The sequence below is a fragment of the Carassius carassius genome, chromosome 41, assembly GCF_963082965.1.
Source record: "Carassius carassius chromosome 41, fCarCar2.1, whole genome shotgun sequence".
Lineage (NCBI taxonomy): Eukaryota > Metazoa > Chordata > Actinopteri > Cypriniformes > Cyprinidae > Carassius > Carassius carassius.
In genome coordinates this window covers 16,052,469-16,075,378 of record NC_081795.1, presented here as the reverse complement: position 1 = coordinate 16,075,378, position 22,910 = coordinate 16,052,469, and the positions used below count along the sequence as shown (strand labels likewise).

Sequence of the window (22,910 nt, the reverse complement as noted above, 5' to 3'; positions counted from 1 at the left end):
CAAATTCTTGATTTTTCACTAATTGTGGGATAATATGGGCTTCCAGTTTATGTAAATTTTATATTCTTCTTGCTTTTCCATGTGGCTCCTACAAGATTCTGGCCTACAAGAATCTCCTGATCCAGCAGGAGAGACGTCACAATGCTCAAAATACAAAACAGAGATGAACCGTTGAATTGGAGAACACCGTCTCGAGTTGTGAGAATGTTATCTTGATGGAGATGGTTTAATGCTGTTTGTAGTTAATTTAAATATGCTGAAATGATGTACGGCACTAAAGAAGCACATAAAAACAAGTGTTCAGCACTAATATTAGACGGTATAATGAAAATCCCTTCTTCCATAGCAGGACCGTCGCCTGCAGTCATGGCTTGACCATGGTGCTGGTTTGCATGTCAACACCCAGCATGGACATTTAAAGGCACCACTGGTGAAGATGGGAGGGACCTTGGACTTGGTTTAGTTATCATTGTCCATCCCTTCTCCCGAAGGTGGTAAGTTGTTAAGGCTCAACAGCACTTTCTCAAGACCAGCGTCTCTGTGAAGGAGCTTCACTTGCGGCGACTGAAGATGCTCTTTTTGCTGGAGCTCTTGTCAGCGGTGCTGAAGCCGATCAGAAGCCTTGCTTTCTCGTCCTCCACCTGCTGCTGGAGGCTGCTGTCTGTTTTCCCATCCATCACTTTACCCCGAGACTCTGAGCCTGAGGCAGGTTTTAACCGCAGCTTCTCCTTTATCATCTGTTTATTTGGGACAAAAGTTGAATGGAATTTGAACAGAGCTCTTATAAGTAGTTTAAAGTTGAGTCTGTGACTGAGGGGGCTGCGAGTGATTACCTGTGCAACCAGAGCCTTACGACTGTCTCTCTTCACAGCCATAGCAAAGTCCAGCCAGGTCCAGGTGTTGTTATGATACTCCAAACAGGGCAGAACCAGGTTCAGATCCTTCCAGTCTACACTGCTCTTCTCCCCCTACAGGTACACCACAAGAGAAATGCATACAGTCAGACTCGGGAATGTGATACTGAAGGCTATATCACTTTAAGCCTTTTCTAGGACCAACCTTGTAACTGACACAAAGGGGAACCTGAGGAATCTTGATGTAGATGAAAGAATTATTCATTGCTGCTCTTTCTTTCATCTTATCAATGTCATCAACAGGATGCTGAATGGGGAAGACATTAACAGGTTAAATTAATTGGTTACACTCAATTTGTGAATTCCATCTGAAATATTATATTCATTACAGACCACAAATAATGATCTGTGAATAAAAAACAAACAAATCAAAAGCCAATATCCATCATAAGCAGTCAATTTAACTGTCATCACATTAAAATAATACCTCAGGTGGTTTGCGAAATGACCTCCTGACTCCAGCTGTTCGATTTAACCCTTGCTTCCCCGGTCCAAGCCCTCCTATGGACTCTTCAGAGAGCTGCCTGGGTTTCACAACCCCTGCAATTTAAGAAGAAAACAAGCCTTAGACACTCCACAAAGCACATGAAAGTCACCTTGAAGCCATTCTAGACACAAAGCCTTTCAATGTCAAATAGTAATAAGCTTTTAATAACCCAGGATAGGCCATCAGCTTGGCATAACATCAGTAGACAGCAATCTAAAACCCTCACTGGAGCACAAAAAGAAAAAATAAGAAAAAAAAAAAATCGATGTGAACTGATATTGATCAGCATGGGCTGCATTATGGATGTCGGTACAGCGAGTGCAAAGAGTGGTTGAAACAGGATTGTAAAGACCAATTCTGTGTTTCAAGAGAATCATCATTTGTTTTTCCACTTCTTGTACTTTGATGAATTCTAATTATTACTTGCATATGATGTGATTGTGAACAAAGTTGAGATGACAAGAAAAACTTCACACACCTGTGGTAACCAGTCTGAACTTGTCTTCCTCATCCCCAACTTCCTCTTCTTCCACATTTCGTCCGGGGAAGAAAAATCCCATCATCCTCTTGAAGAACTGGTACATCAGCTGAATGGTGAGTGGTACCACATTCACCTAAAAATAAAAACAGATTGTCAAGAAAGAAGAGGACAGCTGTAAGTGTGAATGGCATCCTCCACAGTTATGTTGCAAACAGGAACGTATTTCATGATAGTGACCTCAAAGTGCTCTTTGACGGAGATCCCTCCCACCGGGGGGCGGACCTTACTGAAGATGCGGAGGGCAAGCTGGCGTCCTGATTGGCAGGGGCTCTGAGGGCGCAAAACCACCTACAACACAGAAAGAGAGCACAAATACACCCATATTCCTGAAGTACTTGTGTTTGTTTAAATGCATGCATGCATTGTTTTTTGCATGTCCTGCTGGTCAAACAAACCCAACTGAAAATGACTGGACAGATGTAAAAAATATATATAAAAAAATAAAAATGAGAGGCAAAATATCTAAAAGTGGAAGGAAATGCAACTAGCCTGCAATAAAAAACTACAAGTGAGATTGCAGGTGAATTTTTTCCAAAAAGGAACATACATTTTCTGAGCAGGCATATGTCTGGATGAGGATGAAGATGTCGACTAACAAACATAGGATATTACCCACTCAATACATACCCTTACATGCTGCAAAAGAGAAACCAAGAGTTATAGGATTAACAAATAGCAGAGATGTGCAAAATGCTACAATGTTCAAAATTAACTAGCTGTGGGTTGTCTGAATGACTAGTTGAAAGCCCTGTATAACTAGGCTGGTTTAGGTCATGTTCACAAGACAGCGGTCTAACATGTTGCTTAGGAATGCACAGTGAACACTCTCATAGTCCTCGCAAAAAGTGGATTAAAACAATTTAAACATTGCTCTCATCAGACAATTTCATGTTTGACAATAACTGTTGTAAATGTATTGCGAAAGCAGTGAATGTGCTACTAAGGCAGTGTTATGATGGCTGTTAATAATGCATAATAATTGTAATAAATATAATTGGATAAAAGCGTAAATGTACATATCAGTTTGATTATATCTAATTACGATGTTTTAAATTAAAATAACCATAATCCCCGATCCAATCAGAATGCATTGCGGCTAGCGCGACAACACAACAGACTGTGCATATGCCTTACTCCAGGTTCACACCATAGACTATATAAGGTTCACACACTGTCTGTGATGCGCCTTTTTCCCGAGCACATGTTAACGGATCAGAGAGTTCACACTGCACGCGGAAAAGGCTAGAAATAAAAACGTGCGAAAATTATTAATATCTAACACATGAGCATAGAGAGAGTTGTGAGTGCACAGGACGCAGTTTAAGTGAGAGGAGACATGTTTTAAGTGCGCACACTCTCTCCGCGCAGAGCAGCGTGTATCTGAGCAAGCACGTCTGGTTTTGTGACAGAGCAAAGGAAATCTGCGTGCGAACAGAGAGTTTCGCGCTCGTGCATTATTTTAATAAGCTTTCGCGTTATATTTATGCGCTCTCGCTGCTGACCGCATACATATACTGTATACACACTGCAAACACCTGAGGCACTGCTACAATTAATGAGCTCTATGAACAATGCATGGCAAAAAAGAAAAAAAAAAGTCCCTGGACACGGGATTTTTTTTTTTTGCCATAAGTCTATACACTTTGTTACATCTTTACTATGGTGATAATTTTGACTTATGTCTGTTCTAGAGACGTTACAACTTTTTGATAAAGCTCTAATTGGTTTTCTTTTGGAAATATGTTTCAAATTAATCCTGAATGCATTTATGACTGTAAAAGCATATCGGTGTGTGTCACAATCGCAAAATTGATCAAAGAAATCGCGATAGTTTTTTTTTTTGTCCATATCGCACAGCCCTAGTTCATTCAATAAATACAGTTAACAATCTAGCTTCTGAGTACTTAGTTATTAACCCAACAATAGTGGGGTCAGTTAATTTTTTTGAAGTGGGCCGCGCAAACATATGTGTGTGGTTGTGTGGGCCGCAAGCTGAAAAAGGTTGGGAACCACTGCCCTATATCATTTACCTTGGATGTAAATCTCAGAGTTAAAATGCTCAGATGACCCCTAATTAATCAACTAGTTGGTTGTTGGACAACTAGTAAACTAGGCGACTGTCAGGGGACAGGATGGTTAACAAGCCTACTAATTGTCACACAAGGAATAATGCTCAGATTTTACTTTAAATATTACAGTCAAAATGTAAAATAATTTTAAACTAACTGTCAACATGTAGTTGACATTAAGTATCTAACTACTAACTAGTTGGCTGCTGGACAAGTAATGAATTAAATGATCATCAAGGGACAGGACTGTCGAGCATAAAGGTTGACATTTTACCTTAAATTCCACAACTAAAATTATAACTACTTGATTTGTTGTTCCCCGATTAATAGATTAGTTGGCTGTTGGATACATCAGGAAACTAAGTGACAGGATGGTTCATCAAAGGTCAGGATGGTTAAAATGACTAGCTGGTTATCAAACTGGAATGTAGTTAACATGTTACCTCAAATATTACAGCTAAATGCTAACTACTAATTTAGTTTACCCCTTATAAATTTACTAGTTGGTTAGTAAACTAAGTTACTGTCATGATAAAGGACGGCTGACAAATCTACTAGTTTTCGAACTAGAATACTGTTAACATGTCACCTTAAAAATAACAGTTACAATGCTAACTATTTGTCTTTTAAATAATATATATATATATATATATATATATATATAATTTTTTTATTTTTTATATATAAGTTTAGTGTAGTATTGTTTGTTGGACAAATAATGGACTAAATGGGGAAAAAAAAATCTACATGCACTAAACCAGCCCATTATGCAGGTTTCAGTTCAGACTGCATTTAAATGTGTGTAAACAACCACACAGAGACATTTGCAGAAGTTAGAGATCAATAACAGCAGATTTTGTAAAGACACATCTCAACTGTCACATGGTTTTGTTATTTCTCCCACTTGGACATCCAGTGTGAATCATTAAGCAGCAGTACCTTGTACACAGCATTGGGAAGCAGGTTATTCATGGTGAACCAGCCCAATTCCAGGAGATGCTCTGCTGTGTCATCAGACTTATTCAACTGAGGAAGAGAACATCCCATTGAGAGTTATGAAGCCAGTGACGCACACTCAGATATACAGTGGCTAACGTTTAACCAATGATAAGCAAAGGACATTCAGCAACTTCAACCAAAATCTCAAGGTGCAGATTCACCTTGCTGTACATGAACCGCTGTAGTTCAAGTTCAGCTATACCCAGCTGCCCATCTTCTTCTGTGAGACACCAGCGGGCCTGAGCGAAGTAGATCTCTGTCCGGCGCACAACGCTAACATCTTCTGGGGGTTTCCGCAACTCCAGTTTATTTGCCCTTTGGAGCTGGAAGTCCTTAAAACACCTTAGAGAAGGCAAAGAACATCAATATATCCAAACATTTTTAACTAATATTTGCTAATGAATGATCAACTGTTTGAATCGAGCTTAGTGACCAACCGGATGAGGATATTGAGCTCCTCACTCTTCATCTGCATGTCTGTCTTCTCTTGGTTGAGCTGATTCTGCAGGCGCAGGTTGATGTCGGACAGCTCGTCTCCTCTGAACTCTTCCGACTGGGACTGTAAGAGTCAGATAAAAGGTCATTAGAAATAGACCTCAAGAGTAGTCTGGAGGACATGACCTCATACGAAAAGCTATGCATATGGCTGATGGTTCAGATGAACTATAGTGAACACACCAGACTGGAGAGGAGCACTAACCCTCATGTTGGAGTAGATCTGTTTTTCCAGGCAACGGATCTGAGCCAAATGCTGGCGTACCGCTTCCTGAAGGTGCAAAATACTGCTACGCTGCTCCTCAGGGTTGCTGGAGATCTCTAGCTGGAAACGCACACGCTGCTTTCTCTCGCTGTGCTCCTAAACAAAGCAAAAGATCTGGCAGATCAGCAAACAACACAAGAACTCATTCCAAAGCTGGTGTCAAGATCAATTACAGTCAGTTCGAACCTTGCGCCGGGGCTCCACGTGGAGCAGCAGATTATTGAATATGTCCAGGATCATGGAGTACTGCACAGGATTGGTGGAGATCTCTAGGTCATTGTGGATGAGGGTGAAAGTGTCGACTGCACCTGAAAAGAACCGGAACGAAGCAACAATATATCTGTGACAGAACTACCAGCATCTTAAGTCAGTTCCTGTTTCGCTTGAGGTCACATACCAGCCTGTTTCTTTAAAAGGTCCTCCTTCTCATGGCGGTCACTGATCTCTGGCGGTTTGATGGAGGTGGCCAGTTCAGGGTCAATGTCATGGCTGTACCCGATGTAGTACATGCGACAGCTACAGCGAGAGATGATGCGCTGGACCTGCTGGGTCTCCTGTACTTGTGACGGCTGGTTCCAATCTAAAACAGTGCCAGAGTAAACAGGTCAGGTAAACTAGACTGTGGCTGCTGATTGGACATGCAAAAGTTGTTGCCACAATGCTACAAGGACGAGAGGTGGGCCACTGGTAGTAAAATGAATGGAAGAAATTGTAACACTCATTGGCCTTGTCCCAAATGGAATCTGAAGCACTCACGGTCTTCCAAGTCTACACTTTTGTGATGTAATGTTGGGTAAAAGTCTACTGCAGAGCCCGTCTAAGTGCGGACTTGGCAGTAGAGTGCATCAATGTCGCATTGCAGGCTCAAAGTAGGTACTGTGAACACCTTTCTGAAGCCTAAAATGACTCATTTGTCATTTTGTCAGTCCTGCAGAGTTTAGCTTCAACCCTAATTAAGTGCGTTTGATCTGGCTAATCAAGTCCTTCAGGATTATTTGGAAACTACAGGTATGTTTATTGGAGCAGGGTCGAAAGTAAACTCAACTCAAACTCAAGCTGCTTTAGGGTCTTCTGAGTGTTTTTTAACAAGCTACTACGCAGATGCCAGGCTATTCTGGACAGTTGCAAGGGCAATGCAAGGTGGTCCATCCCAAGAGCATAATGTTGATATGAACTCAAGAGTTAAAATGGCACACCTGTGGTGGTGCTGACCATGCCTCCAACAGCCTGGCCACTCTCCATCAGCTCCTGCACTGAGTCCAAGTTTCTCTCCCTGTGTTCCTCAATGTTCTTCACCTTTAGGTCCACAAAATGAGATCTGATTGCTTTAATGCAATGTTCCATTGGTTATAAATGGTATTTGCATGATAACTGTACTTCTGAACCCACCTCCAGCCACAGCTGCCAGTCCTCCTGTTCAGAGGGGTTTTGCTCCATAGTGGCAAAGTACTGCATACCATCCAGCAGACATGTCCAAGTGGTCTTCTGTTTGAGTGTGTCGTTGTACCAAGCAGGATGGTGTTCACATTGCAGTAGCTGTGCCTTGGCGGCAGATACCAGCACGCAGCCGGCAGTCTCAGTGCCTCGAAGCATCATCTGAACACCATGTACATAGGAAGATGTTTAGATCTGCTAATACAGCATCTTGCACTACGGCTTACTGCTCTCAAAGGTGAATCCGTACCTGACCGTTGACAAGCTCTATGAACCAGTTGCGGTTGTAAACGTCATCGGTCTGGCACGCGGCAATTCCACAGAGCTGGTCACTCACTCCTGAGTCCTCTTCGGAGAAAACCACAAACTTATCGGTCTCCTCAATAAGCTTCTGTAACATGGATGTTCCTAAAAAGGACCACATAAAAACATCAGACTAGGCAAGTGAGCTACAATATGCTCCAGATTTTTCTGGGCTGACAGTCATAAGAAGAGACTACCTTCATTCGGACTCTTCTCTGGGCGAGTGGTTGTGGTGATTACTGGTGTTGCGGGAGCCGTGTTTGAGGAGTAGCTGGACATGGAGCGTTTCAGCTTTTTCATCTGCACCTGGGTGTCGATCCGCAGACCCTTCAGAGCCTCGGTGGAGAGGTTTCTCTTCAGCACAGATGCTTTTTTATAGCCGTCGTACAAACCAAAGGCAATATTCCGGTTGGTAGTAGTCCAAGAGGCCCTCAGGTCCACCAAACACAACTTGTGTGTGTAAGAAGCATTGCTTTCATCTTTTGAGTTAACCTCCTGAGACAATTTAAGCAGCGATATAGTTGGTTTGTCATTAATAAAGGCCTATTCACATTGGGGACAAATTTTTGCCACAAACTGTGTCAGGAATAACTTAGAAAAGGTATTCATTTATTTCTTGTGGATAAAATACGCAAGAGTGTCTCACCTCCTCTATGCGGTTACTCTGTCTCTGGTAGCTGAGAGAGGACAGGCTGAGCAGGTGGGTCTTCTTCACCTGGGCATTGATCTGGTGGTCGGCCGTCTCGTCCCATGTGGAGGCCATGAGGTGCACAGTGACCAGAGAGAGGTCGCTCACCATCTGAGTAACGTTCCACTCGGAGATAAGTCGTCTCATCACGGTGCCAGCTGTAAAACATGCATCAATCATTTCATCAGAACATTTCAACAGTGTGTCAAGTGGAGAGAGTGACTGAGACTGTCTGCTCTCACCCTGTGGGATGAGCCTCTGTGTTCCTCTGGTGAAGACATGACCTTTACTGCACTCCACCTGAATCCCTCTCTGCTGAGCAAACGATGCCCAGTAATGGACCTGCACAAGAACATTAAGACAGGTTTACACTTCTTTCTTTCTTACTTCATCTTTCCAGTGTGACAAAAGATCCTTTGAATGATAAGAATTAGTGGTCGACCGATATATCGCCAAGGCCGATATTTTTAAAATATCGGCATTAGCCGATAAGTTTTTCTGCTCAGCCGATGTGTTCGAGGCGACTTTTATTTTGACGGCGCTGGGAACGACAGTGTCTGAGAGCACACAGTGCTCACTCTCTCTCTTGTTAGTCATCGTCATTAACAGTTCTGTCCAACACGGATAGAAGTCTGTCTAATAATTAGAATGGTTAAACAAAGAAATTAACGTATAGAAAGTATTATAACGATTGCTTTTATATAACGCGTATTAGTAATAGAAAGGCAAACATTATAATAATTTCTCGTTTGCGGTCAGCATTAAGAAAATATGCATTAATATAATTTTAACAAATTTTTGAATGACTAATGAACATTTAATTTCACAAACCTTGCAAACTTAGTCGAATCCAGCTGTGAGATCTTGTGAAGTGTGCATTTTTATATCCAGCATGATCACGTGTTCTCTTGTGATTTCTATAAACTTGTGATTTCAAATTATACTGCGCTTTATGCATTTGCCCACCATCATTTTCATGTCATTTTCTCTGTGTGCTGTATGTAAAATGAGCTTTATTTGAAAAATATGATTCTCATTGCACACAAACTTCCCAGAATACTGAGTGCCCTGTTGGTTACAGTGTTTGTTTTCTTTTTAATTATATTTGTATTAAATATTTATTTGTGACAAATACTGTCATCTAAAGTATAAGCATGTTTCATTTACATTTTTTATCCATTGTCAAATGATTTCAAATTTCTTAAATATTAATAATAATAAAAAACAAATCACATCGGCTTTATATCGGCTATCAACCCCCTGCTATCCAAGATATCGGCATCGGCAGTCAAAAAACATATCAGTCGACCACTAATAAGAATCCTTTGATTGATAAGAATACACTATTATGTGGGGGTGAATGACCTATATAGATACACAAGCGTATACAATTTTAAATATATTTTATTATTTAATAAAATAACAAATAAAAATACTTAACGTTTCTATTATAATTATTATTAAAATATAATAGTTATTACTATTATTAAACACAACTGTTATATTTTAGCTCTATATATCACTGAGCATCAGCTAAAAAACAAGTTAGAAATTAACTAATGTGAAAAGGGAGGCAGGCATAAAGTATGGTTTGACAGAGGCAGGTGTGTCACCTGTAGCTGCGGGAAAGATGCCGTATAGGACATCTGTTTGTAGTGCTGGCTGAGCTTCCTGCGGTTGGGTTTGAGGCTGTGGAAGAGCTTGCCTCTGCAGATGGGCCGGCACACACTGGTCCATGTGGCCCAGAAGTTCTGCATCCAGCGCAGGGTGCTGCTGTAGAGGAGGATTCTGGGCTGACTGGACCCTGAGAGAAAACACAAACAAGCCTTTAAAACCAGTGCTGAAATTACGTTCAGGCCTGGAATACACAACATGACTTTTGCGACAATTTTCAGTCTGGGCAACGCTAGCTGGTCTTTCGATTTTAAAAGTTGTGTAGCCTTTATCAGCTTTTACAAAAAAGGCTATAGTTCAACCTTTGCCACAGTGGTCCATGGTGATGGAGAGGTTGAGGTTTTCAGAGCGGAAGGCCCTATAGGAATCGTGCGGCTGGCCTGAGGTGACATCCGCAACGTTCTCCACAGCACAGAGCATTACGCCATGGTGGTCATGTGGATTACCATGGCATAACCACTGGAGGTCAAGGGTCATACATAAGCTCGGGAGTTGCAGGAAGCAGATATCATCATACCTGTACAGAAACGGACCAGACAGATGTAAATAAATCAAACTTGAATCAAAATGTCACATTGTAATGTTATGTAACTACTAGTCAGGTACTTGGAGGCTGTTCTAACGTTGACGTCCAGGTCACCCTTGAAGACAAACTGCCCAGGATTCCAGTCAAAGTTCAGCTTGCTCCACTCCCAGTGAAGGTTCTCTGTGGTGTTGTAAGGGTCCTACACAAATAAAATATTAAAGTTATCATTGGATATTTACAAGTGTGACAGGCTTTTAGCAAGGAGCCTGGGTGTGTTTGTTAGTACCTCAGTAGCGAGCTGATGCAGGTTGGCATGTTCAATGTCCATTACCCAGCGGCCATGCAGAAGAAGTCTGCTTTTATCCCACCAGGCCAGAAGGGGGGACGGGTCAGCTGTGGGTTTGGTCAGTAAATCAACAGCCTGGCCAATCAGCGTCCAAGCAGGATCCCAGCACGGCCCCCAAACAATGGTGTAGAGTGAAATGTTCGCTGTTTGAACAGTTAGACCGGGTGAGTCATATTGTTGCAACATCACATTACAGACTTACAAGATCAAGAGCGTGTTGTGACTCACAATGGACGTCGTAGTAGAACTTCAGCGGTGGCATATTCCTGTAAACCGTCACATCACCCCACGGCTGGCCGAGCTGGACCACCTGTTTGCGCTTTGCTCTCAGCTGCCCGTCCTGCTCGGTGCCCATCAGACGTCCCGACAGCGACCACTCTCTGATCTCAAACAGGTACCGAGGATAGTCCCGGATTCGCACTGAACCACATAGAAATAAGAATGACAGCCATCATAGACTCTCAAAAGTGATTAAAAATAGCACTTTACACATGTAGCACTCAGCAAACAACACCTACAATTGGTTCTAACATGCCATGCTAATAGCTCAATTCTCTGATAAGTATAAAAATACAACACTGAGTCAATTCTGAATTAAACTGAAGCAATTTAACAACAGTAATGTATTGATTCATTCAGTAGATTCAGAAATGAATTGATTTATAATTGGCATTTATTTTGTCAGCCATCTTGGATGTATTTTTTCACCAAGCTAGTGAAATAAACTACAACTGAAATAAATTAAAACTATTATACACTATTATACACATACATATACATAAATACACACACACACAACAACAATAAAACTTATAACAATGACAAAAGCACATACAGTTACTTACAGTAGATATTCACTAACTAACAAAGCAAGAATAATCATTCATTGGATGAGGGACACTGTCCTGTAGAGTTAGGCCCAACTCCAAATAAACACACCTGAACCACCTAATCAAGGTCTTCCAGATTACTATTAACTTCAAGGGTTCCATGGGAATCAAACCCATGACCATGGTGTTGCTAGCCTCATGCTCTTCTGTATGAGTTACAGGAAAGCTGTGTTGTGGCAAGTTGGAGCTAAACTCTGCAGGACATTGAACTCGTCTGTATTAAAGCATGCTAGACTTACCCAGAAATGCATTAAGCTTGAATTTAAAAGCTCGGCACCACTGGATCACCAGCTGCAGGCCATCTCTAGGGAAGGGGCTGATGCCATCAATGTCCCGCAGCTGCTCTCGGATCCGTTCAGGCCCGTGCAACGACTGATCCGCAAGCGCCACCAGCTCCAACTCTGACACCGTCCAGGTGAGCAGCGACTTGCGCATGGGCGTGTTGGCATACAGTCGCTTGGACCGCTGAATGTAGATCTCAATGTGCTTGCGCTCAAGGGAGGTGTAGAGCTCCTCGATCTTACGGGCCGGAAGGAGCTCACCGTGCTGCTTGCGTAGGTCGGCCACTTTCTTGTCCAGCAGCTGCAGGCGCTTGGCGCTTTCCTTGCTTTCGTCCTTCATTAGCTCGTAATTGTCACGTAGTTTGATCTCAAAGACGTCATCCAGGAACACGAAGGAGAACTGGTTGATGCGGATCAGCAGGTCTGGGGGCAAGCGACAAGGTTCTGCCGATGGAGCGGCGCGGCTGTGTAGGGTCTTCAGCCACTTCTGCACACTGATGGCCTTGTCGAAAGTATCGGAGAAGTTGTACTGGTAAGGGAACTCAATGGCAAGGCTGGGTGCAGTGAAGAGCCAAGTGCGATTACAAAATGTTTGGAGGAAAGAGAACTGAGATCTGTGCTGTTGCATTACTTCAAACTCATCCAGCATCTGCACCTCGGCCCCAGAAAAGGAGAAGATGTCATTGCCATCAAAGCTGAACACCAAATAAGGAGTCTTCATCAGCACGGCTCCGGGCCGTTTGGAGAGCGACAGTGCTTCGGCACTGAAGATGATGAAGTTTGTCTTGGCCACATGGGCAGTGAGTCGTGTGCTTGCCAACTCTACACAAATTAACATGTCAGAGGAAGAGTCTGCAGACTCTGTTCCATCCTTCTGTCGTAGCCTTAGAGATTCAGACAGCACTTTCCAATAGCTTTGGCTCTCTGTGACGTGCTGATATAAAAACATGTGATCCGATGGTGTCCACTGCACTGACAAAGCGTTTTCACTCTGCACCTGATCAGATGAAGATGATTGGAGGATATAAAAATCAAGAAGAATGAAAAGGAAACTATGATCTTCTTTTCTTTTCTCTGTTTGAGTGAAACAGCGTTCATTTTGTCCATCATAAATTAACTGAAACGTTGATGTTTGCCAATTTGCTGCGACCTGATATGAGTGATATGTTTGCAGAATACAAATCTAAAATGTACAATGAAATTCCAAAGCCATTTTTATAATGCACACAAAACATGCGCAAAGCACAGACATTTAAATTCATGTCACATGAGAAAGGTACATGATTTATTTGTGTAGCACATTTCCTATACGTCAATACTTTTAGTTTTGTATCAGAATTTGTTTAGGCTTGGCCTTTAAAATAACTATCACAATAATTTAGGTTTGTTTTATACTTTTATTTTAAATCCCTGTTACATTCAAAATACAACTGAATGTAAAAGTTTTTTTGTGGAGTTTGGGGAATTTAAATACATGTGTATAGGTTTTATAAAGTTAGAAATTTTTGTTTTATAACAATAACATTTTTATCTGGTGTGATTTACAGATAAACCAGTGCTATCAATCGATAAAAATATTAACTATTTAAATTACACATTTTTTTCTGAAAATAATCGCCATTAATCCCACCTTACATTAAAGTTTTTTTATATACTTTTATATTGCAATATGTTCACATTCAATCTTCAAATTAATGTAGAAACAACAAATACATTACATTTTTTTAATGGCATCTTTTTTTTATAACTGAAGGTGTGTATCGCTGATACTAATACTATGGATGTCTCTATGAAATTGTTTTTTTCCTAATATTTATCCATTGTTAATAGCCATTCAGCATTACAGTATAATTGAAAGCTATCAATTTTAACATTTATTAGACTTTAAAAAATAACAACTAATTTAAGTGAACTTTACACAATTTTCATATAAATCCATTATAATAAATGTCATATTTAGCTACTTGTGCCCTTCAGCAAAGAAGGAAATATACAGAAAATGAATAAAGTTATATATTGTTATATATAGTTAACAGTATTTGATATGAAACGATCAACCATTACATTCATTTATAGCCTGTAATAACTGATCCTATGTGAAGGAGATCAGGGCAGCTGTGTGTAGGAGCAGTGTAGTGGTGTAGTACCTCCAGACTGTGGGCACTGATGTTGTAAGAGACAGTGAACGCAGTTAGGGTCAGGATGGGGTTTGGCGTTTGAGCGGCAGGGCAACATGGCTCAATGCTCTCAGTGAGGGCCTTCACCACAGCAAGAGAAACACCCTGCACAGAAATATTCGAGTTCTCCCCCGATCCTTCAGCTACCACTGTGTCCACCCTCAATGCAACAGCCCCTTTAATACAATACAGATAAAACAAACAAGCTAATACACACAGAGTAACGAAAATCTCACGCTTTTTGGATATAAGGCAGATAAACAAGAGTTTAACTTGAATTTAAGGACTTCTTTTAGCTCTCACCTGCCACATTGGAGAGTGTGAATGTGTTTACATCCACAAGATTAAGTTTAAACTTGAAGAGAGGTGGCAGACGGGATGGAGGCTTTTCCGGAGGGGAACGTAAGGGGGCATTCTCTGCTCTGTCCAGTTTAAGAACAGAGAACAGACGTGACAGACACAAAGTGCAGGTCTCGGACACTTCCAGCTGCAGGCCTTTCAGACTGGACTCCATATAGGCACTGCCAGAGGGGTTGGAGCTCACCGTCCTCAACTTACTATAGCTTCCCTGAGGGGCAAAAAGGAATAGTGTAAAGTGCAAATGATATTTCAAAATATAGCCATAACAAATCACAACTTACTACATATACATACATACACACACGTATATATATATATATATATATATATATATATATATATATATATATATATATACACACACACACACACACACACACACACACATTAGGGGTGTAACGGTACGTGTATTCGTACCAGACCGTATCGGTACAGGGCTTTCGGTACCTTGCACGTGTGTACCGAATGACATTTTCGTGTTTCCAAACGAACATATTAAGTGGCGGAAGTCTCCGTGTTCAGCGCAAATCCCGCCCTGCAGCTGATTCTAAGGCCGGTGACACACTGGATGCGTGGCGTGAGCGTGGCGTTTCTGCTGCGTGTCAGTTGCGTGACGGCTGCTTCGCGGCGTTTTCTGTGTCTTTACACACCAGAATCGTGCCTGACGCGGCGCTGGCGCGCTGCTGTAGGTGACATTGAGGGAGACCGCCGACAGACCAGGATCTTGTCTTCACGACAACAATATCTATACTTCATGTTGAGCATAAATATAAAGCCTACTGATAAAGGACACCGTCAACAGTATTGACGGCAAAATAGACACTGTTTGACAGGTGCAATATGCCAGTGTGTCACTGGCCTAAGGTTTTCAAAAGGCATCACGTGAGTGTGAACATCACTACAACTAGTAAAAAAACGATTGTAATTCAAACGCAGCTCCCGTCGGCATTTAAACAGACCTTTGCTCTTAATTCCGATCGGTCCAACGCAATAACGAAATCTGAGGGATTGGTAATGCTGCACTGTAATCATAGTTATTTATATTTTTCATTATATTTTATTATATGATATTGGTTTGAGACTGAGAGTATTTTATTTAGTGGAGAACTCTGCAGCAGTATTTTATTTCTTATTCTTTTTTATTTTATATATATTTTATTAAAAAGTATTTAAAAAAAAAAAGTGTAAATAAATTGTAAAAAAAAGTTTATAGTAATAAACAACCTGCAGTTTAATGTTTGCATTTCTTTCCCTTACTGTACCGAAAATGAACCGAACCGTGACTTTAAAACCGTTACACCCCTAATATACATATATATAAATACATATATATATATATATAGAATACATACTGATTTTACCTGCAGTGTGAGGGAGTCTAGGATAAGGGCTTCCCCCCAGACATGTTTTCCAGGTGGGTGAGGAGCCTGCTGGATATGGGAACCCTGGCCAACACGCCACCAGAAATGATCCAGGGACAGCGAGGCTTTCTCAGTCGCGCTCAGACTCTTCACACTATCCTCTTCTGAGTCCAACAAGTGCTGCAGTTCTGTCAGACACACCAGATTCAGATGCACATCACAACAGAGACACTTTCAAACTGAAGTGTTCGATCAGAAGTTGACCAAAACGGACTTCTGCTATGCACTTTATTCATTTTGAAATAATACTTAACTATATATATTTAGATATTTTATTGTATAATTGAAGTTTAAATAATTTATAAATATTAGATAAAAAGGGAAAAAGTTTAAGCTGAGCTACTAAAATTATTACAAATAATTTTTTAATTATACATTTTTTTCTTTTTTTATTATAATAATATGTGTATATGTTATAATGATATTGTAAAGCAATAATATTTCAAAATTACTTATAATATTATCAATATTAAATATTACATTATAAATTGTGTATTTTTAATAATATAAGGTGTTAATAAAATATGAATGTAATTAAAGAAAATTAATTTGATTTCAAAATGCCACATCAAATGTGATTTTCTTGGGCAGATCAGCGTCATAAAAGTATTTTTCCACCTATATTCATGAAAACGTCTTATAAAATGCTAAGCTACATAAATACAATTTGAAAATACATTCTCATTCATCTCTAAAAAGCATAGAACAAAAACTGCTGTTATTTAGAGTAATTTCAACACCTAATGTTTTTAACAGCATTCAGTAGTCACACTTCTCTATTTACCAGAGTTGGCTGAGATGAAACCCAGGGCGAAGGGTGGTGTGTCTCCCAACTGCACTGACACATTGACATTAGACACGGAGGAGCTTATCATCACGGGAGCGTCCAGCTGAGGGAAACGCCTGGGAGACGCAAGGACACTTAAGTGAGGACAATAAACAAGACCTCCATTACAGCAAACTGTGATGCTCAGAAAGCGAGCGGCCGATTAATACCTTTTTTTACGAGTTGTTTTATTGTGCGAGAGGTGGTCCCATGAAAACATGGCCAGCCAATGGGAGAACTCCTGATGACGGTAGTGGATGATACAAGTGTTGATGGTGACCGTGCTAGAGATGTCAACTGACGTCACCTTAAGAGAGAGTGAAGTCAAAAACTATAAATTTACATTCTGATTTGCATTGAAAATCCATATAGAAATTGAGCAAAACAACTCACCTGCAGTATTGTTCTGAGAGTGTTCAGACATATAATTCTCTGTCGGCTTTGTGACAGCAGAAGACCATCTGAAAAACACCCAGTACCCACAATACTTCGGGTTAAGTGTGTGTTCAGATCCCTTACCCCAAGTATAAGCAAAAATAATAATAGTGCTAAAGTGTGTGTTCTTGTGTCCTTTCCCCACCCTCCAGTAGAAGCTCCAGACGGCTCTGTGGGAAACTGAGTTGAGGGGTAAAACTCATCAGAGGAGGCTGCTCATCGTCACGATCATAAGCCACCTTCAGAGACTTTAAAGTCCAGTTCAAATGTCTGTGAAACAAAAATAGTTTGCTAGAGCACAAAAACAACATCCACGGTTGATCACAACGACTGTAATATGATTGCTTACCTCTTCTGACTGTGCATGGAAAGTGTGACATTAGTGTTTTCAAAATCCACGTGGACCTTCTGTGGAAGCAGGTTGTGAAGCCGCTCAATTGCTTCTGTTTGAATGTAAGAGTCTTCTTTGTCATCTTCAAGAAGCACATAAGTGAAAAAGCTTTAACATTTATATTTACAGCAAGGTTAATTATTACATATATCATATAATAGTAAAGTATAAATAAATATATTTACAACAGGGTTAAATAATATAGTAATAATATAAAACAACCATAAACTATAAAAACCATATATTTAAATCTGTGTATGTATATATATATATATATATATATATATATATGGTATGCATGTGTGTTTGCATTAATTTTGTCAGCTATTTTTAATACTGTATAATGGTTAAAATGATGAACAAATATATATTATTTTTCTCAATTTTAATTGAAATGATTGTTGTCATTTGGGAAATTTGTTTTTACTTAGAATCAGAAGCTGCTCTTTCACCAATAAGCACAAATCAATAGAACATCCACTCGTATGCATTGGTTTATTTTACCTCTTCTAGTGTACAGATTTATAAAAGGATATCAATTAGAGGCTAAATAAACACCAAAGACTTCAGATGTACACTCACCCTGTCTACGTTATGAAAACTGGTGGAACAAAAACCTACTCTCATATATTATCTCATATATCATATATTAAAAGCAGGGCAGACCCAGCAGAGTACATATCCGTTTAACAAAAAAAGCTCTGATTGGGGGATTTGAGGTCTTGATATCTGGTAACCACAAACATGAACGCTCGCATAATAGAGTCTTGTACAGCAAATGTTTTGGCTCCACTTTTTTTTTTTTTTCAACACAAGTAAAAATATTTTGGTAAAGTTTTTGTTCTTTTAAATACATTTTAGTCTCATCTTTTTTCGTCAACAATATTGCATGCTCATTTGGTCTCAGTTACCGTTTAATGAGCTTACTGCATTATCATCTAGTCACGGTCTCATTTTCATCAGAGGGAAAAAACCTCGTTTTTGTTAACGGAATTAACACTAGCCTGCATAACTATGATCATTATCATTACTAAATAGAAATATGTAACGAGAATAAACTATTGTAATATTTCACTGTAAAGAAAAATAAAAAAATAACAAAAATGTAATTTTGAAGAAAAGTAAAATGTTTTCATTTTTAAATATTTAATATTATCGGGTTTTTATTTTGGTGGAAAACCACAAGATTTCTTTAAAGCTTCTTCTATTTTTATTAAATTTTTTAAAATTAAATTGCAGCCTTTGCCCTTTGATAATCGCACTAAGCTACTAAGAGTGTAGCCCAGACGTCAAACCTGCAGTATGACTGGTGCAGTCGGTGGGAGCAGCTCCTGGAGGTTTGGGGAGCTGGCTGAGGAACAGGCCTTCATGAAGCTCAGCCAGCAGAGTCCTGACACACAGTCCCAGACGCCCCGGCCTGATACCAGGCAGACTCACGTCACCATTCAGGGCCAGACTCAGAGATACCTCAGCCAGACATGTGTCCTGCTAACAGGAGGACAGGCACTCTGTTAGCATCTTGTAATCATTTAACATACACTTATGTTTTGTACACAACATAATGAGGTAACACATTAACACGTGAATGTGTGCTGTACATACCAGTCTGCTGCTCTTCAGAACTTTACTGCTAAGTTGTCCCACAGAGAAATCCCAGGCCAACCTGACAACATACCAGTAAGTTGTCATTTTATTATGCATTTGGTTAAACTGTTTCTCTAAATGCCTTGGTCAGGGCCTAAATGGTGAAAGATTGTGGTAACAGGAATAGGGAAGCACAGCATTCTGGTGCCATATTGGTTATTAAATTAACCAATCCCAAACATTGAAATTTTGCTCACTTAAAGCTAGTTGTTAAAAAACTAGTAAATTAATAACAGTATTAAGTAATTATAAAATTCTCATACTGTACTTTATAATACTCTGATGCCGAAATTGTACTTGTAACATTTAAAATGTTTCCTTTTATCATTATGATTGACAGATTTTATTTATTTATTTATTATTTGTTATAGTTTAATTTATTTAGACAAAATAGTACAGAATTTAGATATTGGCCATTTATTGCCATTTGTTATTCATTTATATTGGTCACAACATGTAAATGATTAATGGTTTTAAAGCTTCAGCCAGTGCATCCCGTCCGGTTGCCAGTCTGAGCTTTACCTGCGATACACAAAGCTATTAGTCACACAACACCACGCAGAAGTCTTTCAAACAGCAGAAGTTAATCACCTTTTACTTTGATGATCCAGCAGCAAAGTGATGGCAGAGGACGTCATGTGCCAGAGGGACTCAGGCAGGGCCAGATTCAACACCATCACATTTATAGAGTTAATGTGGAATGACAGCAGCTGCGAAACAGACACGACGCAAAACTTTAAAGGAGTTGTACAACTGTACCTACAGTACTGCACCTGCAGTCAACGTCCATGGAGAACAGCATTTCAACGGTTTTAAAACACTTCTTTCATAGAAAATTATGTGTAAAGGAGTTAAAAGTTGGATATAATTTAACTGATTAAATTACCTTGAACATTAAGGCATGTCATTTTTAAATCTTGCAGTGATATTGTTGAAATAGCATGTACTTTCTGCCTTGCCCCATTGACTTTCATTGCAAGTGCATTACTGTAACACCCTTTTCTTTTCTTCAGAACAATATATATTGATCTTCTGTGGAAATCAACAGCTATGCATTGAGCTTAACTTAACTGATACTCTTAAACAACAGTCAAGTCGATCACCTGAGAGAGGAGGTGCACGGAAGAGGGACTGAGAAGAGCTCTTTTTGAACTCTCCCCATTAGCTTTAGGAGCCCGGGGCCTAACTGGCTCCTGCAGGTCAAAGCGGAGCCGGGCCTCACCCACACACAACGCCAAGAACCTCCTAACAAATACATCACAATCACAATGACCCATCATCTACAGACTTTATTTACTCTAACTACGTAACACTATCTATACTCACGGCAGGTCCGGGTTAACCATTTTGCAAGAAATCCATATCCTGTCAATTTCCTACAAGACACAAAACAGAAAAAGGCTTTAAAAAGTGCTAGAATACATATTACACATTAATGCATTGCATCAGTTGCAGCTTTGAACTTTATATAAAGCCTACTGTTTTAAAACTGATATGCAGATTTCTCAAAACGTTGCCGGAAAAACCTGTTGTACACAATCTACTATATGCCTTATGATACATCAGGCTTTTGAGGAATGTTTATTTGTTCATCTCTCAATCACCATTGCACTGCATTGCATTATATGTTTTGCACAATAAAAACTGCATAACAAATACAAACACAATTAACCCTTGTGTTTACAGGGTTAAGGGGATTGTAATAGGGCCGATATGTAGTGTAACACAGAAAACAAACCCACCAGAGTGTGCTGAGGCTGAAACTGAACGCTGATTCCTCGCACTGAGAACAGACCCACAGATCTGATCCGGAGCTCAGCATTCAGGACATTGTGGAAAAAACGGACAGCCAAACTGCAAGCAAACCATCTAATAAAACACAAAGAGGGCCGTTAATAGGTTTAATATTGTGTTTGCAATATCTGTACATTCACATATTAATTCCAACATGCTGCCTTCTTACTTACCTAATGAGTAAAATGAATACAACTGCCAAGATGAGAAATACTGAGATGGCAATCAGCAGGACAGACATTGTGCTGTTAATGCTCCTTCACATCAGCCTACAATCATGACAAGAAGAAAACTGACTTCAGACTCCTCTCAAAGAATTATGTCCAAAACATGTTAGTTACTAGTTACACTAAACTGAATAGAGAACATAAATGAAGATGCAAGTGCATTAACATTTTAATAAGCCAAATGAGTGCATTTCTTTATTCAATGTCAAATGCATTTTTAGGCATTCAAATATGTTTCTTAGAAACCTTACTTAACTGAATAGTGACTTATATGTTGCATTTATTAGCATTTCACAAAGCCATGTTACTTAACAGACTAGGAGTCTGTCCTATACATAACGTAAATATAATGTATTCTCAAAACAATCTAATCACTTGATCGTCCGTCTCAGTGTGCAAACAGCTGTTGGTTTGAACTTGCAATGTTGAGCAAAACAACATCAGCCTGTCAGCTGCCAAAACACTACCGCGCACCTCAAAGCAAGACTTATTGAACTTACTATTTAAGGTGTTTACTGTAATTGTCAGCTTTTGAGTCATGTTACCCACCTGAAAGTGTTTGTAACGCAGACCAATGGATCTTTAGGCTTCTCATGCTAGGCTAACTGAGCTAGCAGCGGGATCATGACAGCTCTCTGACAAGCTAATCATGTTTATCTGCTTCACACAACACTAAACATTAGAATTACAAACGCTGTTAAACTGATAAACCAGATTACCAGAATTCATTCTGATTTGCGATTTAAAGTAATGGGCTTTCCTCTTGTAATACTTCTGTTTCAAGCGTGAAGGCAGAAATACTGACTTTTTAGTGTTTCATAATAAAAGCCCCATGGGCAGAACACAGACAACTATATACTGTACATATATATATATATATATATATATATATATATATATGTATAAGATATATATATAAGATATATATATATACACACACACACACACAGTGTTGGGGAGTAACTAGTTACATGTAACGGCGTTACGTAATTTAATTACAAAATTATTGTAACTGTAATTAGTTACAGTTACTAAGAAAAAATGAGTAATTAAATTACAGTTACTTATGAAATTTTTTACGATTGCAAAGGGGATTACATTTGAATATTTACACTTCCACATACAAATTTAACTGATTTCTTTCCCAAATTGCACTGACTATTCTGAGACATACCGCCCTAATCATTTCCGGGATGCGGAAACACAGTCTGGTTCGTAGAATCCAGTCATAAAAACGAAATGCCTAACGCGGACGGAATATATGCCACATTTTGGATGACTAAATCAAAAGCAGGTCAGTACACTTGAATCAAAACATGACATGGACTAGTGTCTGTGAATATTAAGCCCCAAAAATGCAATATGACTTGCACATTCTGCGTGTCTGTGGAAATCAGGCGCGGACTGGACACCGGGAGAACCGGGACAATTCCCGGTGGCCTGGCAGCCGATTTTGCCCCACTATTTAATATCATTATTGTATAATTGCAGGCCGAATGTAATAAAGTGATCATTTGCGAATCCGCCGTTTGATAATTAAATCTCTAATAAGTCATGAGAGAGAGAGAGAGAGAGAGAGAGAGAGAGAGAGAGAGAGACAGACAGACAGACAGACAGAGAGAGAGAGAGACAGACAGACAGACAGACAGCTGGAGCAGAGAAGCAGAACTCCTGTTCAGGGTTTCAGGTCAGTTTCGTCTGTAAAGATGCTTTTTTGTCTTTG

The 22,910-nt window shown here is 39.8% G+C and overlaps 1 protein-coding gene across 1 annotated transcript; it reads right to left on the bottom strand.

Moving 5' to 3' along the window:
- Positions 1 to 352: 352 nt before the first annotated feature.
- Positions 353 to 21,948, bottom strand: LOC132122861 (bridge-like lipid transfer protein family member 2). The gene is made up of 40 exons (XM_059533349.1): positions 21,737 to 21,948; positions 21,134 to 21,266; positions 20,909 to 21,035; positions 20,493 to 20,542; positions 20,270 to 20,411; positions 19,758 to 19,876; positions 19,125 to 19,185; positions 18,818 to 19,010; positions 17,481 to 17,604; positions 17,277 to 17,401; positions 17,090 to 17,157; positions 16,867 to 17,003; positions 16,655 to 16,773; positions 15,811 to 15,998; positions 14,393 to 14,657; positions 14,060 to 14,265; positions 11,871 to 12,909; positions 10,970 to 11,161; positions 10,682 to 10,884; positions 10,476 to 10,594; positions 10,172 to 10,386; positions 9,809 to 9,999; positions 8,438 to 8,537; positions 8,154 to 8,353; positions 7,705 to 8,002; positions 7,455 to 7,612; positions 7,160 to 7,366; positions 6,967 to 7,066; positions 6,168 to 6,350; positions 5,957 to 6,078; positions 5,711 to 5,866; positions 5,448 to 5,569; positions 5,172 to 5,352; positions 4,951 to 5,037; positions 2,120 to 2,230; positions 1,880 to 2,015; positions 1,342 to 1,454; positions 1,060 to 1,161; positions 834 to 968; positions 353 to 737 (listed from the first exon to the last, which is right to left on the bottom strand). The coding sequence occupies exons 2-40, from the start codon at positions 21,199 to 21,201 to the stop codon at positions 552 to 554; spliced, it is 6,648 nt and encodes a 2,215-aa protein (XP_059389332.1). The 5' UTR covers positions 21,202 to 21,266; positions 21,737 to 21,948; the 3' UTR covers positions 353 to 551.
- Between the last annotated feature and the right edge of the window lie 962 nt (positions 21,949 to 22,910).

What these genes read in the sequence shown, in the direction of transcription:
- LOC132122861 (XM_059533349.1), bottom strand. Translation starts at nt 21,201, where the DNA reads ATGTCTGTCCTGCTGATTGCCATCTCAGTATTTCTCATCTTGGCAGTT. An exon ending in CAAGCTTAATGCATTTCTGG is followed by an intron (nt 11,162 to 11,870) that starts GTAAGTCTAGCA and finishes TATGTGGTTCAG; the next exon opens with TGCGAATCCGGGACTATCCT. An exon ending in GTTCTACTACGACGTCCATT is followed by an intron (nt 10,885 to 10,969) that starts GTGAGTCACAAC and finishes CTGTTCAAACAG; the next exon opens with CGAACATTTCACTCTACACC.